This window comes from Salvelinus alpinus, chromosome 22 (assembly GCF_045679555.1).
Source record: "Salvelinus alpinus chromosome 22, SLU_Salpinus.1, whole genome shotgun sequence".
NCBI classification, from domain to species: Eukaryota; Metazoa; Chordata; class Actinopteri; order Salmoniformes; family Salmonidae; genus Salvelinus; species Salvelinus alpinus.
In genome coordinates, this window is record NC_092107.1 from 10,209,434 (window position 1) to 10,233,577 (window position 24,144).

Sequence of the window (24,144 nt, forward strand, 5' to 3'; positions counted from 1 at the left end):
TGTGTTATTTCATAGTTTTGATACCTTCACTATTATTCTACAATGTAGAAAATAATAAAAAATAAAGAAAAACCTTTGAATGAGTAGGTGTGTCCAAACTTTTGACTGGTACTATATGAAATCACTCCCAGGACCAAGTGCATTTGTCCTCTACATCACAGTAATGTATTTACAATGGTCAATGCAAGAGCTCAGTGTTGTAACTTTAATGTGTTACAGAGTTAATGTTTAAGTTAATTCATTGAGCTGTATCTAAAGATATTTCTTTACTGTTATTTACATATGTAATTGTATTGGTTAGTATTGAATTACGCTTTTGACTGCAAGTTCCAGAATGCCTTGCGACAGGAAGTAGAGAGTGAACGCGCTAGTTAAGTGCAATTAACAGGTGATTATTTTTGGCTCCTTTGCGCTAGCATCTTAGCATTGCTTTGTAGAATCTAAAGTTGTTAAATGTAACGTGATCAAGAATTATTACTAAAAGAAGCTTTCATATCAACCCGACGTCCCGAGTCATTACTTTGAAGATAGTTATTCTATATTTTGGTGCCGAAACCCGGGAATATGAGCTGCGACGAAGAAGTGGCTGAAATGGCTGAGGAAGAACGTCGGAATGAAACCGAAAGAATGAGACGAAAGCGGGGTACCATTCGAGGTGCCACAACACGGATTTTGAATCAGATTGACGTGGAAATATCCCAGTCAAATCCGGATACCGATCACTTGAGTACATTGTTGGAATTGCTGTTAGCTAAGGAGAACAGTTTGTTTGAACTTGATGGTGGAATTGAACAGTTAACCCCATTGGACGGATTGGAGGCAGAGATTGCATGCACGGAGGATTACAAAGAGCGCGTTATCATGCTTAAGAGCCGTGCACAACGAGTGATAAAGAAAAACCAGGATCTCAATCCACTACCAGCACGGGTGAGTGACGCTAACTCAAACAGATCACAGAGACAATCAGTAAGGCTACCAAAGTTGATTATTGAGAAATTCTATGGAGATGTCAGTATGTGGCAGGAGTTTTGGAGTCAGTATGAGACTGCTATTCACAACAATGATTCACTGTGTAATAAAGAGAAGTTTACCTATCTGAAAACATATCTCACTGGACCAGCTGCAAAGGCAGTAGCAGGACTGATGTTAACAGACAGTAACTATGATGATGCAATCGCTCTACTCAAGAGCAGATTTGGAAGGAAAGATCTTGTGATTAGTGCTCATATGTCAAAGCTGCTGAATCTCACTCCTGTGAAGAAATCCTCTGATCTAAATGCATTGAGGCAGCTATATGATGAATGTGAAATTCAGATTAGGAGCCTGGAATCACTGGGTGTAGTGTCAGAAACCTATGGAAGCCTACTATGCCCAATCTTACTGCAGATGATTCCAGAGGACATAGCTCTTGACTATAGTCGTCAGAGGGGAGTAGATGATGAATGGAAAGTGTCTGAGATTGTCAGTTTCCTACAGAAGGAGGTTCAGAGCAGGGAGAGAGCGCTACAAATGACAAGATCATGCAACCAACAGAAAGAGAGCAAACCATGGAACAAGTCATGCTTCTCCAATGAAATGAAAACAAAAAGACCCAACATGCCCTCTGCTGCAGCACTGCATACAGCCAGCCAGAAGGAACAAAACTGTCTATTCTGTGACAGTGCAGACCACAAATCAGAAAACTGCTTTGACCACAATATTGCTACACGCAAAGAGAAACTGAAGAAAATGGGAAGATGCTTTGTATGTTTAGGACAGAAACACATAGCAAAATTCTGTAAAGTCAAAGATGTGTCATGTGCAACATGTGGAAGCAGACATCACATTGCTGTGTGTACCGGTAAGAGGAGTGAGGTGCAACCCCCTACTGTTTCTGTAGATGCTGTTGTTTCCTCAGTTATTCCCCATTTCAGTGAAGATGAAACCAGATGGACAGAACACTGTGTTGCTACAAACGGCAAAGGCATGGGTAGAAGGCCCATCAGGCAGGAAGATAGCTCGTTGCTTACTAGATGGAGGCAGTCAGAGAAGCTTCATACATGAAAACCTTGTGAAGGGCTTGAAGCTACCAGTAATCAGACGAGAGGCACTCACTCTTCACACGTTTGGCTCCTCTGCCCCAGCAACGTCCCAACGCAACACAGTGAAAGTCATCTTGGAGAATGTCTGGGACAAACAGCAGAGAATAGAGATAGAGGCAATTGAAACCCCACAAGTGTGCACAGCTGTGATGAAGGTTCCTGGTGAACAGATTCGACATGAGCTCAATAGAAAGGGACTGCAGCTCGCAGACTTTCCAGGAGATGACAATGATCCTGAACTCTCTGTCCTGATAGGAGCAGACTACTACTGGCAGATAGTATCAGGCAGAGTGGAGCGACTGACGGAGACGCTGGTTGCTTTAGAGAGCACCTTTGGATGGTCGGTGCAGGGACCCGTGTTCATGTCAAGTGTCGCCGAGGCAACTTGCATGTTCATCCCACTTGATGAAGACACACTAGTCTCCAAACAACTGCATGCATTCTGGGAGCTTGAGTCTCTGGGTATAAGCGAGAAAACACAGAACCCAGAGGAAACCGAGGCTCTACAGAGGTTCGAGGAAACAACCACCTTCAAAGATGGGCGATACCACGTGGAGTTGCCATGGAAACGAGAAATGCCAGAACTCAAAGACAACTATAGAATCGCCAAGAAACGGTTTGAAGGTCTGAAGAAAAGACTGAAGAAGGATGTGACGTTGTACAGCAGATACAATGAAGTGGTAGAGGACTACTTACAACAGGATATGGCAGAGGACGTGCCCAAGGACAACGCATCAAGTGCAGACAACGTAAAATACTACTTACCTCACCATGCAGTACTCCGAGAAGATAAGGTGACAACAAAACTGAGAGTGGTGTTTGATGCCTCGTCCCATGAAGATGGCTGTCCATCCCTCAATGACTGTCTACTCACAGGACCGAACCTGAATCCGGATCTGCTCAGCGTTCTGATAAAGTTCAGACTACATGAGATCGCATTCATGGCAGACATCAAGAAAGCTTTCCTGCAGATATCCCTAGCAGAGAGAGACAGAGACGCCGTGAGATTTCTATGGCTTTTCTATGGCTCACAGGCCCACCAAGGGGAGAAAATGAAGAGGAGCTGCGTGTGCTGAGGATGAAAAGAGTGGTATTTGGAGCTTCCCCAAGTCCATTTTTGCTGGCAGCTACAATCAGGAAGCACCTGAAACAATATGAAACAGAACAACCAGAAGTTGTAGAGATACTGAGAGAGTCACTCTATGTAGATGATTTCATTGCAAGTTCACGCAATGTTGAAGAGGCTTACCTTGTGACAACAACTGCAAAGCGAATGTTGTCGATTGCAGGCATGGACCTCTGCAAATGGATGACCAACTCTCCTGAATTGAAAACAAAATGGGAGGAGAGTACGACAACTGACCACCCGTTGACGCTAGAAACACAAGGATTAGTGCTGAAGGTTTTAGGTTTAGTATGGAGACCGGAAACAGATGACTTTGTGTTTGACCTCAGGCCGCTACTGAGCATTCTAAAGCAAAAGGAAAACACAAAGAGAAGTGTTCTGCAGTCGTCTGCACGTATCTTCGACCCTCTTGGTTTCCTGACACCCTTCACCATCAGGATCAAGTGCATGTTCCAGGAAATGTGGGAGAGGGGACTCAGCTGGGACGAAGAATTACCACCTGATCTGACACGAGAATGGCAACAGTGGTGTTCAGAACTACCCCAGTTACACCAGCTCACCATACCAAGGTGGTACAGAACAGACATGCGGCCACATAATAGCCACACCCTGAAACTACACGTGTTCTGTGATGCAAGTGAAAGGGCTTACAGTGCAGTAGCTTACTTGCAAGGTGAATCACAAGACAGGGAAACAACAAGTCTAGTCGCATCCAAGTCCAGGGTAGCCCCACTCAAGAAAATGACGCTGCCACGCCTGGAGCTCATGGGAGCTGTGATTGGAGCGAGACTAGCAAACAACTTGATGACCACACTGAAAATGGAAGAAAAACAGATCAAAATGTGGACAGACTCGATGATCGTGCTGCATTGGATTTGCAGCTCAGCTCAGAAATGGAAACAGTTTGTTGCGAACAGAGTGACGGAGATCCAGTCCTTGACCAATCCAGAGTCATGGTCACATATTGAAGGGAAAACTAATCCAGCTGACCTCCCTACAAGAGGACAAACTGTTCGAAACTTGATACAGAGCGAGCTATGGTGGAATGGACCCAGAATTCTGATATCACCCAATCAGTCCGAAGAGACTGATGATAACAAGGTTCCGGAAGAGGTGAATATAGAACTCAAGTCCAGCTGCCAGGTTTCTGTACAACTCGCAGCAAACAGCACAGACATCCCTGAACCTGTGTTGGAGCTTGAAAGGTACAGCAAACTGAAAAGAGTGTTCAGAGTCACCGTCTGGATAAAGAGATTCATAGCCAATGCTCGTACAACCATAAAGATACAAGGTGAACTGACTGCTGACGAACTGTTCGATGCAGAAAAGTACTGGATTAAGGTAACACAACAACAGAGTTTTGGACAGGAGATCAAAATACTGAAGGCAGGAAAAAGCCTAAACAATGACTGTAAAATCAGAGAACTGAAACCGTTCCTGGACGAACACGAACTACTCAGTGTAGGAGGAAGACTGCAACAGTCCAGCTTCACATTCAGAGAGCAGCACCCATGGGTTCTGCCCAACAAGTACAGATACTCAGAAATGCTGATACAGTACCACCATGAGCAGGTGATGCATTCTGGAGCAAGAGACACTCTAGTACAAATCAGGGAGCGATACTGGATCTTGCGTGCTAGGCAGCTAGTCAAGAGTACAGTGGCAAGATGTATAGTGTGTAAAAGATTCAAGGCAAGGGCCGGACAGCAGGTCACTGCGCCTTTACCAAAATACAGAATAACGGAATCGCCACCATTTGAAGTCACAGGTGTGGATTTTGCAGGACCGCTCTATGTGAAAGAAAATGGGTCTGTGAAGAAGTCATACATTGCACTGTTCACTTGTGCTGTAACCAGAGCAGTGCATTTGGAACTGGTCTCAGATCAGTCAACAGAGAAATTCCTTTTAGCTCTAAAAAGATTAATCTCAAGGAGAGGATTATGCAAGGTAATCTACTCAGACAATGCAAAAACGTTCAAGAGAGCTGATCAGGACTTGAAAGAGCTGTGGAAGGCAATCGAAGAGCCCCAACTCTTGGCTTTCTTCTCAGAAAGGGGCATCACCTGGAGGTTCATCGCCGAGCGAGCAGCCTGGTGGGGCGGATTCTGGGAAAGACTTGTCAGGTCAGTGAAAACATGCCTGCGAAAGGTTATTGGGAGAGCTTCACTCAACTTTGAAGAGATGTGCACAGTCCTGACAGAGGTTGAAGCTATTCTAAATTCTAGGCCTCTGACCTTCGTGCACAATGAAGTGGATGAACCACAACCTCTGACCCCAGCACACTTCCTGGTGGGTAAACGACTAACCTCTTTGCCTCCAAAGCCATTTCCAGCTGACACTCAGCACCCAACGCTAAACAAGGAGGACATGACACGCAGATGGAAGTACAGGCAGAGACTTGTGACCAGTTTCTGGAACAGTTGGCGAAGAGACTACTTGCTGGATCTAAAGTCAGCACACCGCTGTGATACACCACAGCCCACCCCACTGAAAGCGGGTGACGTTGTACTCATTGGAGAAGATAACACACCCAGACAAACCTGGAAACTAGGAAAGATTGAGGAACTGTTTCCAGGCCGAGATGGCCTAGTTAGATCATGTTCAGTTCGTACTGTTTCAGGGACTTTGTTGAGGAGACCTATTCAGTTGATATACTGCCTAGAGATCTAGATGAACACAGTTGTTCATCGGGGGGGGAGGATGTTGTAACTTTAATGTGTTACAGAGTTAATGTTTAAGTTAATTCATTGAGCTGTATCTAAAGATATTTCTTTACTGTTATTTACATATGTAATTGTATTGGTTAGTATTGAATTACGCTTTTGACTGCAAGTTCCAGAATGCCTTGCGACAGGAAGTAGAGAGTGAACGCGCTAGTTAAGTGCAATTAACAGGTGATTATTTTTGGCTCCTTTGCGCTAGCATCTTAGCATTGCTTTGTAGAATCTAAAGTTGTTAAATGTAACGTGATCAAGAATTATTACTAAAAGAAGCTTTCATATCAACCCGACGTCCCGAGTCATTACTTTGAAGATAGTTATTCTATACTCAGCACACAATCCCAAGATACTCTGTCATTCACCAGGTGCAAATCTGGAACTGATCCCAAAGGTAACGTGCTCTTCTGGACATGCAGCTTAGCCTTGTGCCACAATCACAAACAACACTCTGCTGTAACTCATTTCACATATGTGACCCATAAATTGTATGGTTATTATATGCCACACACAAAGAAAACAGAAATGAATCCCCACAAAATAGAGACAATTGAAGTCAGAATATGCTAAATCTTTAGTTTCACTCACATCCGCGGCTCCGTAGGCTAACTGATTCCTGAGAATGACCTTTCCATATGAAGATGGTTAGCTTGACGGTTGGAAAATCAGTATGCACATTTTGCGCGCTGCTGAGCGCTCGGGTCTCATCCGATCCATGTTGAAGCCGACACACATTTCATCTTCTGATACAAGCGGTACTCTATAACGTCTCATCATTATGATAGGCTCATTGCCTCCGGTTTGTAGATGAGCCCGGTCACGGCGGCGGAGGCAAGGTGGGCGATACAGTAATATCGACACTTAATCATGAAGAGATAAGCAGATTAGCAGGTTCAGCTCGTGGCAAACTGCAAATGCCCGATGAGATGTACCAAATGTTAGATTTCATATAGGCTATATCTGAATCGCTGTTAAAACTCGTCTTTTCTGGTGCTCCTACATTTTATGTTGTGCTCCTAACTTTTTAAAGTTGGGAGCACCAGTGCTACCAGTTATTTTTTTTAAATGTTAAGAACCCTGATTCTGAATGACGTCTTACAGGGCTCCTGTAAAAGTAATTAACAATTAGGGTAGGTGTTGATTCTGGGGAACACATATAACAGGCACTAATTTACAATATAGCCTATAATACGTTTTTAGCTTGGCTTTTATAATGTAGGCCTACAATATAAAAGCCAAGCTAATGACTTAGGCTATATTGTAAATTAGTGCCCGTATGTATTATGGCTTAAGCCGACAGACAGACAGACAGACAGAGAACAAGAAGAACACAGAGAAGGGGGGTTGAGTTGGCTGCATGCTCAGTGATGTGGGCTGGTGTGGATAAAATGCCAAGGCATTTCTTGACACAGTCTGCCCCTGGCAAACCGATAAAATGAATGCATGAAGTATTAGGCTAATGCATTGATTGACATTTGTCTTTAGGCTACTCTGTATTGCGCACTGAAGTGAACCGAGATGGTTAGGCTGTGTCTCCAAATGCATGGCACCGCACACGCAAAGTGGGCATTTTTGGTTAGCTGCACGACACAATGTTTACACAATTTTTTCATCATTCAAATAACCATAACACATTTTAAGAGTAGTATAGGCTATTAAAATCAACTGTTACGCAAACTACGTAGGCAGATGAAATGCATAATCTTTGGCAAAATGTAATTCCATGTATTTGGTTAGATTACTGTCAATCTTATGTTTTCCTGTTTCAGTTATTCATTTTTCCTAAGGTCCTCTGAGTCTACCGCTCAAGAGCTTGAGCACAGCACTTGTTTAGGCTACTGCTCTGTGCAAGCTGTGCTGATACAGGCTACTGTACTAAAAATACTGGATTTGCACAAAACATTGTTGGCGTATTTTGGTTACATTATTGCAGTATTGCAATTTACACATAAGCAACCAATTGCATTGCAACGAAAGAAAATAAAACATGTAAGATAGGCTAACATTTATTTGCAGTCAATACGGGACCATTCAATTGAAGGGTAATCTGCAATTTGATAAAACTCTCACAACAGTCGCCGTAACCTATTAATTAACACGCTCCGTTAACATACCTCGGCGTCTTCAGAAGGCACTTAGCACCGGCCATCCCGTCCAAGATAAGCTACCGGAGCCGGAGTTTGTATGTCCTAGGTAGGAGAGGAGCGTAGCAATGCGGCGCGTCGCTGTCCGGAGGACACTCTCCTGTCCAAATGCACATCCCCGACGGAGGAGAGGATAAATTCCACTGCTACCGTGACGTTACCGTGACTTCGGGCGAGTGTCTGTACTACGGTCGTTAACAGCGTGCAGCCAGGAGCAAAATGACAGTCCGCTTGAAGAGGAGCGGGAGCATTTCCCAGCATATATATCAAAACACACACGCGCGCAAAGACACGCAGACACACACTCTACATATTCCCCTTAAAAGGAAACGAGCTGCTGTAGATAAAATAAGCATTCTCTACATTTTCATAATTGGCACAAAATATATCCACTTTATCTTATTAAGCTATTGGTTGGAGGCTGAACTATGTTTTGCTCATTATTTGTATTTGTATTTATTATGGATCCACATTAGCTGCTGCCAATATTCCTGGGGTCCAGCGAAATTAAGGCAGTTTATACAATTTTAAAAACATTTTTCACCATCCCCTAACAATATTAGATTGCTTTACAGTTCTAATATTATTTCACATGAAACAGTGTTAAGACAAGGTCACACTCAAAATAGGTGTCTAACCTCAAGGGTATTTTTATTTAAAAAAAAGTTGAACAAAGGACAGTTTCATTAACCCACTGGTGTCAGTATAGTTGTCGGCTCCTGAACCACAACAGGCAGAACAAGGTCAGACAGACCAATGGGTCACACAGGGTATTGATCAGTTTTGTCGACCAGGATATGCCCTATACCACAACAAGTCCTGACCTAGACCTGACGCCAATAGCTCTGATGGAAAAGCAGCTTCAGAAGGCCTAGAATATCAGAATAGCCTATCCATGTTAGACAATATCTCATTGCTTGATGTCACTCAATGTAGATAGAAGATGAAGCTAAGGCTGCCTTCCAGAGCTGAGACCTTGCTGATACCTGACAGATCTTACAACGCCTGGATAGGTATTTTAAGTATCAGCTAACTGCATCATATGTTATAGCCATTTGTCAGTCGATGACGTGACACGCAACCATTGGTTGTTGCGTCACCTCGCCTGAGCTGTGTAACGCGGCCTAAGAATTGTACGTGGACACGTGGCAACTTGATTTTCATACATAGATGAATCCTAATAACAAGCGAACCTTCCCTCCTGTCTTTCCCTGATGTTCTCATATCATTCACTTTATAAAGACGATAATGGCGCCTGGGGAGCTAGGGTGTCTATTTGTCAGGGTGACTGCAATTTTACCCCTGTTTAGATGTCTAAAAAAAGCCTCCCCCGTTTTTTTCCCATCACACAGACCCATTACCTTGATATAATGATCAGTAGAGGAATTCTGAGAAAACGACATCTTCAGGATTCTTCATGAATACCAATTGGTACTTCAGTCACCCCAACAGCGCAGGCAGGGCAGCCATAGTGATATGAAATATTTCTCTCTTTACCCGATGGCTACTGCAATATGGCCCCCCTCTCCTCCCTGCATTAGGAGATCTAACCGAACTTTCAGGGTAATAGGACCATTAGTCTGCAGAGGGAGGGGTGTATGTGTGTGCATGTATATATGTGTGTGTGTGTTGATTATGATGTAGAGAGCAGGGCCCAGGATCCTGACAGGCTGCAGCTTGTTTTACTGTGTATGTGTTAGAGTAGTGGGGGTACTGTAAATGTGTCACATACTGCACATAAAAATAGACTTGTAAGTTGTGACATATAAGTTATATTGCCAAATATTGTACTGTGAATGGATGTTCAATGTAGGCTGCCACAGGTAAATCCAGAAAGATTAATTGTGAGTCCCTAAATTCATCACTGTCCCAGCCGTATGTTGAACTTCCATAGTCCTCAGGCTGCATAGAGGACAAGCAGTGTGAAGTGGCTCACCTTGCTGTTCCCCTCTGGGTAAGTCATACTGGTCTCTCTCTCTCTCTCTCTCTCTCTCTCTCGCTCTCTCGCTCTCTCGCTCTCTCTCTCTCTCATATATATTTATATATAAATCGTCCCTAGTCACCTCATCTCGCCTTTCACTCAAGCACACTCCCATCTACTCTGCAGGAATAGTAATTTTCCTTTCCCCTTATTACCAAAGACAAGTGGTCCAACTGCAGTAGACAGAGAAGTTATTGTAAACTACAAGTTCATGTAGCCCTCAGTCTCCCTTCTCTTTCACCTGCAGAGGACTGGACTAGTGCTACACACTCTGCTATACAAGCACCATTGTGACCAAACATACACACACACACAGGCACGCAAACACACACACACACTCACAGTGCACTGCGACACCGCTTCCACCATGCCGAATAATTCCTTGTGATTCAAGGCAATACATTCTCCATCATTCCCTATGACTACTACCTCTCTATCAAATCACATTTTATTGGTCACATAGACATGGTTAGTAGATGTTAATGCGAGTGTAGCGAAATGCTTGTGCTTCTGGTTCCGACAGTGCAGTAATATCTTACAAGTAATTTAACAATTCCACAACAACTAGCTAATACACACAAATCTAAAGGGATGGAATAAAAATATATAAATATAAATATATTGATGAGCGATGACCGAGCGGCATAGGTTAAGATGCAATAGATGGTATAACATACAGTATATACATATGAATGAGTAATGTAAGATATGTAAACATTTTTAAAGTGGCATTATTTAAAGTGACTAGTGATCCATTTATTAAAGTGGCTAATGATTTGAGTCTGTATGTAGGCAGCAGCCTCTCTGTTTGTGATGGCTGTTTAACATTCTGATGGCCTTGATATAGAAGCTGTTTTTCAGTCTCTCGGTCCCAGCTTTGATGCACCTGTACTGACCTCGCCTTCTGGATGGTAGCGGGGTGAACAGGCAGTGGCTCGGGTGGTTGTTGCCCTTGATGATCTTTTTGGCCTTCCTGTGACATCGGCTGCTGTAGGCGTCTTCAGCCTCCTGAGGTTGAAGAGGCGCTGTTGCGCCTTCTTCACCACACTCTGTGTGGGTGGACCATTTCAGTTTGTCCGTGATGTGTACGCTGAGGAACTTAAAACTTTCCACCTTCTCCACTACTGTCCAGTCGATGTGGATAGGGGGGTGCTCCCTCTGCTGTTTCCTGAAGTCCACAATCATCTCCTTTGTTTTGTTGACGTTGAGTGAGAGGTTGTTTTCCTGACACCACACTCAGAGTGCCCTCACCTCCTCCCTGTAGGCTGTCTCGTCGTTGTTGGTAATCAAGCCTACTACTGTTGTGTCGTCTGCAAACTTGATGATTGAGTTGGAGGCGTGCATGGCCACGCAGTCATGGGTGAACAGGGAGTACAGGAGGATGCTGAGCACACACCCTTGTGGGGCCCCAGTGTTGAGGATCAGCGGGGTGGAGATGTTGTTACCTACCTTCACCACCTAAGGGTGGCCCGTCAGAAAGTCCAGGACCTGAATGCTGAGCTGTAATTGATGAACAGCATTCTTACATAGGTATTTCTCTTGTCTAGATGGGATAGGGCAGTGTGCAGTGTGATGGTGATTGCATCGTCTGTGGACCTGTTGGGGCGGTATGCAAATTGAAGTGGGTCTAGGGTTGCAGGTAAGATGGAGGTGATATGATCCTTAACTAGTCTCTCAAAGCACTTCATGATGACAGAAGTGAGTGCTATGGGGCGATAGTCATTTAGTTCAGTTATCTTTGGCTTCTTGGGTACAGGAACAATGGTGGCCATCTTGAAGCATTTGGAGACAGCAGACTGGGATAGGGAGCGATTGACTATGTCCGTAAACACACCAGCCAGCTGGTCTGGACATGCTCTTGAGAGGGTTAACACGTTTAAATGTCTTTCTCCCGTCGGCCACGGAGAAGGAGAGGGGGGTCCACAGTCCTTGGTAGCGGGCCATGTCGGTGGCACTGTATTATCCTCAAAGCGGGCAAATAAGGTGTTTAGTTTGTCTGGGAGCAAGACATCGGTGTCCGTGACGTGGCTGGTTTTCTTTTTGTAGTCCGTAATTGCCTGTAGACCCTGCCACATACGTCTATCACAATCCCTACTGCTCTCTCCAGTCATGTTTCCCTCCAAACAAACACCTCTCTCAAACACCTTTCTCTCAGTCAGACAGGTGTTAGTATTCATGACACAGGCATTTCCTGTTGGTAAGTATAGCCGTTTGTATTCAAACACTGCTACTTCTTGTTGTTCACAGGCTTTGTGTCCTCTCTGCCATTAGCCGGGGATGTCTGTCAGTCAGACCAGACATGTTGTCCTCTTCACAGACAGACAGAGTGGCAGAGTGGTCAGATCATTAGACTGCATTTGCTAGCAGTTAGCGCTGTCGCTCGCATTCAAATCAGTCAGTGAGTGTTGTGAGTGACAGCTCTGTGTGTGTGTGTTTATGTGTGTGTTAGACCATGAGTGACAGCGGTCACCTGCAGGCTGGCTGACAGACAGACAGACAGACAGACAGACAGACAGACAGACAGACAGACAGACAGACAGACAGACAGACAGACAGACAGACAGACAGACAGACAGACAGACAGACAGACAGACAGACAGACAGACAGACAGACAGACAGACAGACAGACAGACAGACAGAGTGTGTGAACACTGGGGTGTTCACCTAGGCCTTTTAGAATTACCCAGGCCACAAGTATGGCCACTCATACAGTACATACCCAACACAACTGACACTTCTACCCTCTTAGTAAAAAGGGTTCCAAAAGGGTCCTTCTGCTGTCCTTATGAGAACCCTTTTTGGTTCGAGGTAGAACTCTTTTGGGTTTCATGTAGAACCCTCTGTGGAAAGGGTTCTACATGGAACTTAAAATTACATATGGGGACTGCTGAATAACCCTTTTTCTAAGGGTGTACTGATGGTGTGGCTCAGAGTAGACAGGACGCCATGTATTTTCTCTCTCTCTCTTCTCTTTCTCTCGCTCCATGTTTCCCCCTCTCTCTTTCTCTCCATATTTCCCCTCTGTTTACCGCTATCCTTCTCCCTCTTTCTCCCTTTCTCTCTCCATCCCCATCCCTTCCTCCCTCTGTTTGTTTCTCTGTGTCTCCTAATCCCACAGCCATTTAGAGGGAACAATTCCATCAGGTCTTTTCTTTTTAAAAAAGATAGAAGGAACAGCAAAGATTAGAGCAACCACTCAAATCATCTCATCCCCATCATCAACACAGAACCACATCAGAGTGAGCCAGTAGGAGCAAAGCATGGAAATCAGAAGAAACCAGCCAGAGAGTGCTCTCACTGTCAAAGCCCTGTCACAGATGAGCTATTTTAAAGCTTGCCTGGTTACAAAACAGGAACGCACGATTGGAGTAGCGGTTGGAAAAAATGTGTACATGCAAAAAGGAGAGAGAGAGAGGCAGAGCGAGAGAAAGAGGCAGACAGACAAATATATATCGAGAGAGAGTGAAACAGAGAGAGATAAAGGCATAGAGAGAGAGTGAAACAGAGAGAGATAAAGGCATAGAGAGAGAGAAACAGAGAGAGATAAAGGCATAGAGAGAGAGTGAAACAGAGAGAGATAAAGGCATAGAGAGAGAGTGAAACAGAGAGAGATAAAGGCATAGAGAGAGAGTGAAACAGAGAGAGATAAAGGCATAGAGAGAGAGTGAAACAGAGAGAGATAAAGGCATAGAGAGAGAGTGAAACAGAGAGAGATAAAGGCATAGAGAGAGAGTGAAACAGAGAGAGATAAAGGCATAGAGAGAGAGTGAAGCAGAGAGAGATAAAGGCATAGAGAGAGTGAAACAGAGAGAGATAAAGGCATAGAGAGAGAGTGAAACAGAGAGAGATAAAGGCATAGAGAGAGAGTGAAACAGAGAGAGATAAAGGCATAGAGAGAGAGTGAAACAGAGAGAGATAAAGGCATAGAGAGAGAGTGAAACAGAGAGAGATAAAGGCATAGAGAGAGAGTGAAACAGAGAGAGATAAAGGCAGAGAGAGAGTGAAACAGAGAGAGATAAAGGCAGAGAGAGATAAAGGCATAGCGAGAGAGTGAAACAGAGAGAGATAAAGGCAGAGAGAGAAAAACAGAGAAAGAGAGACTGCAGTGCTTTCAGAATGAGTCTGAGTGGTTGTGACACAGACAGAAATATTTATGGAACATTAGGAATAGTGAGGGTTTGACCCTTCACCCCTGGGACGAGAGGACACACACCACATGCTACAGTAAAGGAGAGGTTACGTCACCCACAGCTAAGAAACATATTTTACTGGGTGGTGAGTGACTTCTCATGGCATTGGAATTTACAGTAATGCTGTACATTTAAAGATCCAATTGTCACAATCGTCTATGGGTGAGAGAGAGGACCAAGGCGCGGCGTGTGCAAAATACATCTTCTTTTATTTAGAAGACAGGAAAAACCACACGAAACAAACACTAGACATAAACTAACAAAATAACAAACTAACAAACTGACGACCGTGAAGCTATAACGACCAATAGTGCTGACACAAACACTACACATAGACAATTACCCACAAACACCTAAAGCCTATGGCTGCCTTAAATATGGCTCCCAATCAGAGACAACAATAACCAGCTGTCTCTGATTGAGAACCAAATCAGGCAACCATAGACTTTTCTAAACACCTACACTGAACCCAACCCCATACATACTACAAAACCCCCCTAAACAATACACACACCCTAAACTAGACAAAACACACAAACATCCCTCATGTCACACCCTGACCTAACTAAACTAATCAAGAAAATATATATAACAAAGGCCAGGGTGTGACACCAATGCAGTGATTTTATCTCAATATTAAATCATTTCTGGATAACAATTGTGAAGTTGTGAAAATGATGATAATGCCCTTTTAGAGTAACAGCTGTTTGAATAGACCACAGTAAATTTCAGCTTGTTTTGGTGGGACGGAGTTTTGGCCTGCCTGGTGACATCACCAGACGGTCAATTAGTTAATAGACCAATAAGAAAGAGAGTTCTAAACCCCTCTGCCAACAATAGCTAGTTTTTAGTTTCCCCCTCCCCACTCAGACCACACCCAAACAGTCCTAGCTAAATTCTTGTTTGACAAATTGCTCTTTGCTAAGAAGCTATTTTTGTTTATAAAAAAAAAAGATTGTTACTGTGATTGTTTTCAATTAAAATGGTCAAAAAGACACAGGATTATCACGTTTTTGACTGCACTGGGCCTTTATATGATATTTAGCTTTCATCAGTTAGGAAAGATGGAATACCAGAATATGTAGATGGCTACACATGGTTTGATTTGGTTATTGTTTTGTAGGCAGATAATGGTTGTTTGTGAAAAAATAATGTAATTTAAGGATGGGAAACAACAATAAATAAAGAATTGCACAAGTGCGCGTGTGTGTGTGTGTGCGTGCATCTTCCTGCATATTTGTGTGTATGTTTACACATGTATGTGTGTGTGTCCGCATTAGTGCCTGTGCGCGTACCTGTGTGTATGTGTGTGGCCTTGCTTGTTAGAAAAGGATTTGTGACTGCTTGGACTAACAGGAGTGTATTAAATTGACTTTTATTTCCATCACATCTCTCCAGTTGATGTGATCTGGCTTGTATCCCCTCATCAAAGGACAAGAAGAAGACTTTATTAATAAGAGTTTTACAATGGAGTGTCGTGTGTGTGTGTGTGTGTGTGTGTGTGTGTGTGTGTGTGTGTGTGTGTGTGTGTGTGTGTGTGTGTGTGTGTGTGTGTGGTGTGTGTGTGTGTGTGTGTGTGTACGCACCCTGGATGGAAGATTACACTGATAGGCAAGACCGTTATGGATATTACTGACATTCCAATGACTGCCACACTTCGGTCTCAGATTTCTCTGAGAACGATGTACATGGAGGAGAGAAAAACCATTCTACGCAGAGTTCAATGATGCATGAAATCGGAGCTTCCCCGAAAGATGGACTTTAGCATATTATTGCCATTCTATCGATTTCACACCTATCAAACACACACGCACGTGCACACGGCGGCAGGGAACAGTGCATTTCAGCATGACATAAATGGCACATAGGGGCTCATTGACGTAGCCGCAATTATGGCTGATGACATCATTAACCAGTCTAATCACGCTACCTCTCTGCAGTTATACCTGCTCATTCACATGATTGGTCCTCTGCATCTAGTCACCTGTTTACGTAGACTAATGAGCAGAGGATGTGATTAACAGAGATGATAATTATTATTATTAAAATCATATGGAGAGGTTAACGAGGGTCTGGGTGAGGGGTCTCTGCTGACATTGTTGCCACTATTGTACATAGAGGTTAACACAGTGGGAGGGTCAACTTGATTTCACAAGCTCAGGTCAATATTTGACATTCATCCAATGGCCTGTCTGGGGAGGCAGTGGGACAGGAGGTTGGAAGGTGGGGAGTGTTGGCGGTGGGTATAGGTGGCAGGGGGTGATACTGTAAATGGTGGAGTTACATTAGGAGCTGTGGAGTGTTGGTGGGTAAATAGTAGTACAGTGAATGAGATGTACAGTGTGTGCAGTACAGTGGCAGTCAGAGGGGTGGGTGGAGTCTTGGCAGTGGGTATAGGGGATGGTTAAGGAAACAGGTTGCCTTACGGTAGTGGCTGGTGACAGCCTAGGCGGTGGCCAAGCTCAGTCAGAGCCCAGAGACAAGCCAAGTCAGGACTAGTACGACAGAGCACTAGGCTACGTTGCTAATTTGAGACTCAGCGGTTTGTTTGATTGATTTTCTTGAAGAGTGGAGGAGTTAGCTGAGGAGAAGACACAGAGCTCTCTCTCTCCCACTCTATCCCTCTCTCTCTATCTGTCTCTCTGACTCTGACTCTGTCTCTCTATATCTCATTCTCTCTCTTTCTCTCTCTGTTCGGGCACTGATTATTGCCTGTCCCCTTTAATCCTCCCAGGATGCCAGAGAAACGAAGGAGGAAGCTTTTAGTCTACTTAATCCTAGACACCACTGTATGCACACTACAGTGCCTTCAGACAGTATTCACACCCCTTGACTTATTCCACATTTTGTTGTGTTACAAGCTGATATCAAAATTGATTAAAAAGCTATTTTCTTCTCACCCATTTACACACAATACCACATAATGACAAAGTGAAAATATGTTTTTAGAAATGTTAGCAAATTTATTGAAAATGAATGACCATTCCATTATTGTGGAGAATTGATGTCTCTGAGGGGTCTTTGATCTGGTTTGCGTACTACATCTCTCAAATAGTGGTGTGTAAAGTCAGAACATTTGCTGTCTCAACCACTGTCTGTCACCTGTCTTCTGAATTTACATCAGCAACATATCTCAGGCAGTAGGAAGCTCTCTCATCTATTTAAATGCAGATGGTACAGTCTTATACTCAGCTGGGCCTTCCCTGGATTTTGTGTTAAATGCTCTACAACAAGGCTTTCTCAGTGTCCAGCAAGCTTTCTCTGCCCGTTTTATTATGAACACCTCCAAAACATACAGTACCAGTCAAAGTTTGGACACACCTACTCATTCCAGGGTTCTTCTTTATTTTTTACTATTGTAGAATAATAGTGAAGACATCAAAACTATGAAATAACACATATGGAATCATGTAGTAACCAAAAAAGTGTTAAACAAATATTTTTTATATTTGAGATTCTTCAAAGTAGCCACCCTTTACCTTGATGACAGCTTTGGTTTTGGTTAAGCTTTGGTTACTACATGATTCCATAAGTGTTATTTCATAGTTTTGATGTCTGCACTATTATTCTACAATGTAGAAAATAGTAAAAATAAAGAAAAACCCTTGAATGAGTAGGTGTGTCCAAACGTTTGACTGGTACCTTTGCTCATGTGGTTCCCCCACTGGTGTGATTACTACCTCTGAGGGTTTAGAGCTTGAAGTAGCCACCTCATACAAGTACTTGGGAGTTTGGCTAACAGTACACTGTCCTTCTCTCAGTACATATTCAAGTTGCAGGCTAAGGTTAAATCTCTACGTGGTTTCCTCTATTGTAATTGCTCCTCTTTCACCCCATCTGCCAAACTAACCTGATATAGATGACCATGCTACCCATGCTAGATTACGGAGACGTAAATTATAGATTGGCAGGTAAGGGTGGTCTCGAGCGGCTAGATGTTCTTTACCATTCGGCCATCAGATTTGCCACCAATGCTCCTTATAAGTCACATCACTGCACTCATACTTATGTAAATGAGATATGTATGTATTTCATTTTCAATACGTTTGCTAAAATGTCTAAAAACACATTTTCACTTTATCATTAGGGGGTATTGTGTGTCGATGGGTGAGAGAAAAACATCTATTTAATCAATTTTAAATTCAGGCTTTCGGTCAATTTCTCACTTCTTTGTCATTGAACATGCTATATGTGAGAAGTCCTTTGAGGCTATAAAGCCGTAACAGGGCTCAGTCTGCAGTTCAGAACCTCATCAACTAATCATTCAGCGATCAGTTTCTAAGCTGAGGAGGAAACACGCTAGGCGGCCACGCAGAACTTAATTAAGGTTTAGAATTAACACGGAAACCAAATGGAATAGCAGGTTGCTTTGACTCCGCAATTAAATGATTGTCTTTCTAACAGGCTGCCTCCTCTTATCCAAGAGCAGCCCGTGGTTTTATTATGCTGCCGACTGTGTAGCAATAAGGATGATGAAGAGAAAACGGAATGCTCCCTTTAACCAAGCTCACTAAAATATGGAGTGTCCCAAATGGCACCCTATTCCCTATATAGTAATAGTGCCCTACTTTTCACCAGGGTGCATAGGGCTCTGTTCAGAAGTAGTGCACCACATAGGGAATAGGGAGGCATTTGAGACGTAGCACAGACACAGCAAATTAGGCTGTAGTCTTTGAATGCACAGCGAAAACACATGGTAATAAACATGTCTGAAATGTGACACTAACGTGCATAATTGCAATGGCATATCAGACCGTTCACATTCTGGAAAGAAGAAAATAGCTTTCGGTTCCAGAGAGGAAGTGCAGCTGGGATGAGGTACAGCCGATCTCCCGTTATTATCATCCAGCCGATCACCGGTTATTATCATTAATCTAATCAGGAACTATTTCTTCATCAGTACATGTTTGTGCTGCTGCTGCCTCCAAACCCCATCCTTGGAGATGGATGTAATATCCAGTATACACGGGTGGTGTGTGTAACTGTGCGTGTATGTATGTGATTTGTGTGTGTATGTGTGTGCGTGTGTAGTTTGTGTGTGTGTGTGCGCGTGTGTGTGTACGCGTGTGTACACATATGTGTGAGACCTGACTGACATGACCTGGTATCTGTTGTTAATACAGTATAGAGTGAGTCACTGTGCTCGCCTTAGAAACCTTTAATGTTGCCCCATTTACAGAGGTTTCTGAGGGAGTTATATATTTATTAGCAGGTTGCTTTAAAGTCAACAGGACAAGTCTCACTGGTAGAGTAGATTTAAAACATGACAAAGTAATGGAATAGTCATGTTTACAAGCAGGTGTTTTATTCCCAACAAGCTCTCACAATCTCACATCAGAATTAGACGTTCTTCAATGTTTCTCAAAACGTCAAATTTTGAAGTGTTTCATTACTTCACTGTATCGTTTCAAGGTCACGTTTAGGCATGAACAAGCAACCTTTGGAACCAGAAGCACATGCTTACGCCCATCCACGACGCCCTAGCAAAACCAGTCTACTTGAAGGTAACAGCGCTCACTGTTGCCCCTAGTGGCCGGTTTCGACGTCATCTCCCGTCATCCTCAGACATGGATGGACCTCGAATACTGACTTATATCACGTGTGTCCTGCTGTTTATTCCACATGGCACGACATGATGATTTCTACCTCGGTCTCCCTCTGTTTGAAAACTGTTGTAAGTCATCCACATTCTCTTCCAAATGCCTTTGTATACATGGCCATCAGACATGAGCCCCCCCCCCCCACACACACACACACACAACATCCCACCTACAACTGCTCCAATGCAGCTATCCCCTATCCCCCTTCTCCTCCAGTAGGTCAATTCTCACATTCCTACCTTCCAACTACCTAAACGTTCCCTTGCGTGATCCCCCGCCCGCCCCCTTCCCCTGTGTGTCTCCCAATGGTCAGTTTCTCTGCAACCTGCAGCATACAAGCAGTGCCAGGGGGGCTGGCATGGAGCCAAGGGAGGCAGAGAGCTGAGCAGCTAGCCTAACTGCAGGCCCAAAGCACTACCAGAGGCACTCTGCTCACTGTCCATCGATCCCACCTCTACTCTGATTAGTGGGACAGACAGGGTTTGTTTTTGTCAAAAATCTCCCCGAGAGAAATAGGGTGGTGTATACAAAGCCGGTGTGTGTGTGTGTGTGTGTCTGTGTGCGTGCGAGAGCATGTGTCTCTGTGTGCATGTGTGTGGTAGTTGCTCTGCCCTGACTAAAGTGAGCGTTCCACATGAATGCTGCCCAGAAAGAAGAAGCTTAGAGGTGTCAAGTGCCGTCGGATGGGAGGGCCACTTTCAGTTTTTACAGGCAACAAGGCAAAACAGCCGTCAGATGGGAGGGCCACTTTGAGTTTTTACAGGCAACAAGGCAAAACAGCCGTCAGATGGGAGGGCCACTTTGAGTTTTTACAGGCAACAAGGCAAAACAGCCGTCGGATGGGAGGGCCACTGAGTTTTTACAGGCAACAAGGCAAAACAGCCGTCGGATGGGAGGGCCACTTTGAGTTTTTACAGGCAACAAGGCAAAACAGCCGTCGGATGGGAGGGCCACTTTGAGTTTTTACAGGCAACAAGGCAAAACAGCCGTCGGATGGGAGGGCCACTTTGAGTTTTTACAGGCAACAAGGCAAAACTGCCGTCGGATGGGAGGGCCACTTTGAGTTTTTACAGGCAACAAGGCAAAACAGCCGTCGGATGGGAGGGCCACTTTGAGTTTTTACAGGCAACAAGGCAAAACAGCCGTCGGATGGGAGGGCCACTTTGAGTTTTTACAGGCAACAAGGCAAAACAGCCGTCGGATGGGAGGGCCACTTTGAGTATTTACAGGCAACAAGGCAAAACAGCCGTCGGATGGGAGGGCCACTTTGAGTTTTTACAGGCAACAAGGCAAAACAGAATTAAGCAATCGACAGAGAGCGATTTGGCTCTGTCCCAAATGGTCATATTCCCTATTAAGTAGTGCACTGCTGTATATTGAATAGGTGCCATTTTGGACGCGGACACTAGACACTACCATGGACCACTAGCATGAAAACTATCCAGAATGTGGGATTAGGCTTTGAAAATGGGTCTGGATAATATAAGGGTTTATTTTAGAGTCCTGAGATGTGTTACATTAATTCGTTTCCTTTTACAGATAGTAGAACTCCTCCAGTAGGCTGTAGTGCTCTGAAAGGCCTGAAGAGTCATTCACAAGACAATAGTGAGGGATTAGTCTGAGCTAGAGAATGGTGCTGGAGGTCGCTGGAGGTCACAGTCTATTTGTGTGTTTGTATTTGTGTGCACGCACACACACACACACACACACACACACACACACACACACACACACACACACACACACACACACACACACACACACACACACACACACACACACACACACACACACACACACACACACACACACACACACACACACACACACACACACACACACACACACGCCACACACACACACGCCAGCCTGAAATCTGATCAAACATTTTTCAGGAGAGGAAATTAAAACTATCCTATCTGAGGCAGATCGAAAACAAGCAGGCCCATCTCTTTTTTCTCAGGTGTGTCAATTACATGTGTCTTAGGAAACAGGATAGAGTATTCCACTAGCCCTCTCCAAGACTTAATTAGCAAAAACTGCTCAATTATTAATTGCCTGTTATCAAAATTGTGATGAATTAAGGCCACAGTGAATCTGCGGGTGGTGAATGTCTGGAAAACATTCTGTCTCAATGCTGTTTTCCATTGGACACGTGCTGATTATGGAACAAAACAACAGCACAGCCAGAAGGGGTGAATTAAAGCCCAACAGAGACATTATAGAACTAAAGACTTCCATAGATTAAAAATTCATAAAGAAATGGAAAAGTCATAAAATGGCGCTGGTCATAAACAGTGTGATCGACGTTGTTCACCGTGCAGGAGAGAGGGAGGGAGTGGAGCTAAATTTAGCCCCAGTTACCGCCGCATGCATCGCGTCGTACGGTGAGAGACTGATATTCCCGTTTGTTAGTATCATTTATTAAAATCTTGTGACAGCGCCATGACTACAGGAGAGGGGTCTTTCCATTCTCGTTGCTCAGGAGGCATGAAATCAGACAGCACAGCGAGTCCGTGGTTGGATTACACACACACACACACACACACACACACACACACACACACACACACACACACACACACACACACACACACACACACACACACACACACACACACACACACACACACACACACACACACACACACACACACACACACACACACACACACACAGGGAGTGAGAATATTAATCTGAAGGGAACATCTGTCCGACGTGGCCCTGTTCTGTCCTCTAAAGAGTTATGTTTTCCATCCACCCTCCTTTTGTTTGCTTTGTTTACGTTCACTTCCTATTGTGTGTTTGTGTTGACATCTTCTATGGGTCTAGTAATGTGTATTGTCCACATCTCAGTGCCTTACTGTAAATACATACTGAATTCTCTTTTCTCAGCAAGGGAGTAGGTTAGCTAAATGCAAACTCTCAGAGGCACACATTTATTATGAATTCAAATTCTAATCATGTTCTTGGGACTGAGTGTTTATCTCTGTAACTTGAGAGAGAAGGGAGAGAGAGACAGATACAACACTGTATATAGACATATTATTACATTTGAAATGTCTTTATTCTTTTGGAACTTTTGTGAGTGTAATGCTTACTGTTCATTTTTTATTATTTTTTCCACTTTTGTTTATTATCTATTTCACTTGCTTTGGCAATGTAAACATATGTTTCCCATGCCAGTAAAGCCCTTAAATTGAACTTGAATTGACAGAGACATACAGAAAGAGTGAGCGAGAGAGACACAGAGACACAGAGAGAGAGACACAGAGACACAGAGAGAGAGAGACACAGAGAGAGAGAGAGAGAGAGAGAGAGAGAGAGAGAGAGAGAGAGAGAGAGAGAGAGAGAGAGAGAGAGAGAGGATGTCCTTCAGTGAAAATACTTACTCGTCGGCTGCTGCCCCTGGGCTCCAGTGTAACAGTGTGTTAAACATGTGCTCTACCTGCTACTGAGGATCAGTGTGTGAGTCAGAGTCCGAGTCAGTGTGCTGTGCGCCAGGAGCAGATGTCCAGAGCATGGGCTTCGCAGGCATCCTGCTGTCTGTGCAGGCCGCTCAACACAAACTGTCTGCTTCAATAGAGATATGGACTTTTTTTTATCAGATCAAAACTACTAAGCATCTGCTAGGGAGTGTGTGTATGTGGGGGGGATGGGGGCGGGACATGTGTGTGTGGAGATTGTGTGTGTGTGCATGTGCATGTGTAAATATGTGTTTGTGCATGCACACTTGTGATTGTGTGTGTGTGTGTGTGTGTGTGTGTCTGTGTGTGTGTGTGTGTGTGTGTGTGTGTGTGTGTGTGTGTGTGTGTGTGTGTGTGTGTGTGTGTGTGTGTGTGTGTGTGTGTGTGTGTGTGTGTGTGTGTGTGTGTGTGTGTCCAAGCATCACTCTTAACTGCGATATGAGCCTAGCGGAGCTAAACCAGAGACGGACCCAAGCGAAGCGACGCGCCAGTGTTAGTACCTATACACAGACACACTCATCTCATTGCCCGACATGCAAACCCAATATAAATTCAACGAGGAGACATTAAAACCTCAATCAATAACAGTCTAGACAGATAAACATAAAACCTGATGTGAGAGGATAGAAGACAGAGGAGAAAGGAGTGAGAGACAGAGAGAGGGACGGCAGGTAGCCTAGTGGTTAGAGCGTTGGGCCAGTAACCGTAAAGGTTGCTAGATCGAATCCCCTAGATCGAATCCCCTAGCTGACAAGGTAAAAATCTGTTGTTCTGCCCCTGAACAAGGCAGTTAACCCACTGTTCCTAGGCCGTCATTGTAAATAAGAATTTGTTCTT

At 44.1% G+C, this 24,144-nt stretch overlaps 1 protein-coding gene across 6 annotated transcripts in view; it reads right to left on the minus strand.

The window, feature by feature from the left end:
• LOC139548977 (A-kinase anchor protein SPHKAP-like) overlaps positions 1–24,144 on the minus strand; it is a 151,662-nt gene that overhangs the window by 33,283 nt on the left and 94,235 nt on the right. Inside the window, exon 1 of one of the 6 annotated variants that reach the window (XM_071358984.1) lies at positions 8,039–8,352. The exons of 4 other annotated variants lie outside the window; for them this stretch is intronic. In XM_071358984.1, coding sequence (XP_071215085.1) covers positions 8,039–8,073 — 35 coding nt within the window. In that variant the 5' untranslated portion in view covers positions 8,074–8,352. Of the gene's footprint in view, positions 1–6,512; positions 6,635–8,038; positions 8,353–24,144 lie in introns of those variants that run through there. One more of the 6 variants, XM_071358986.1, reaches the window with a different exon arrangement.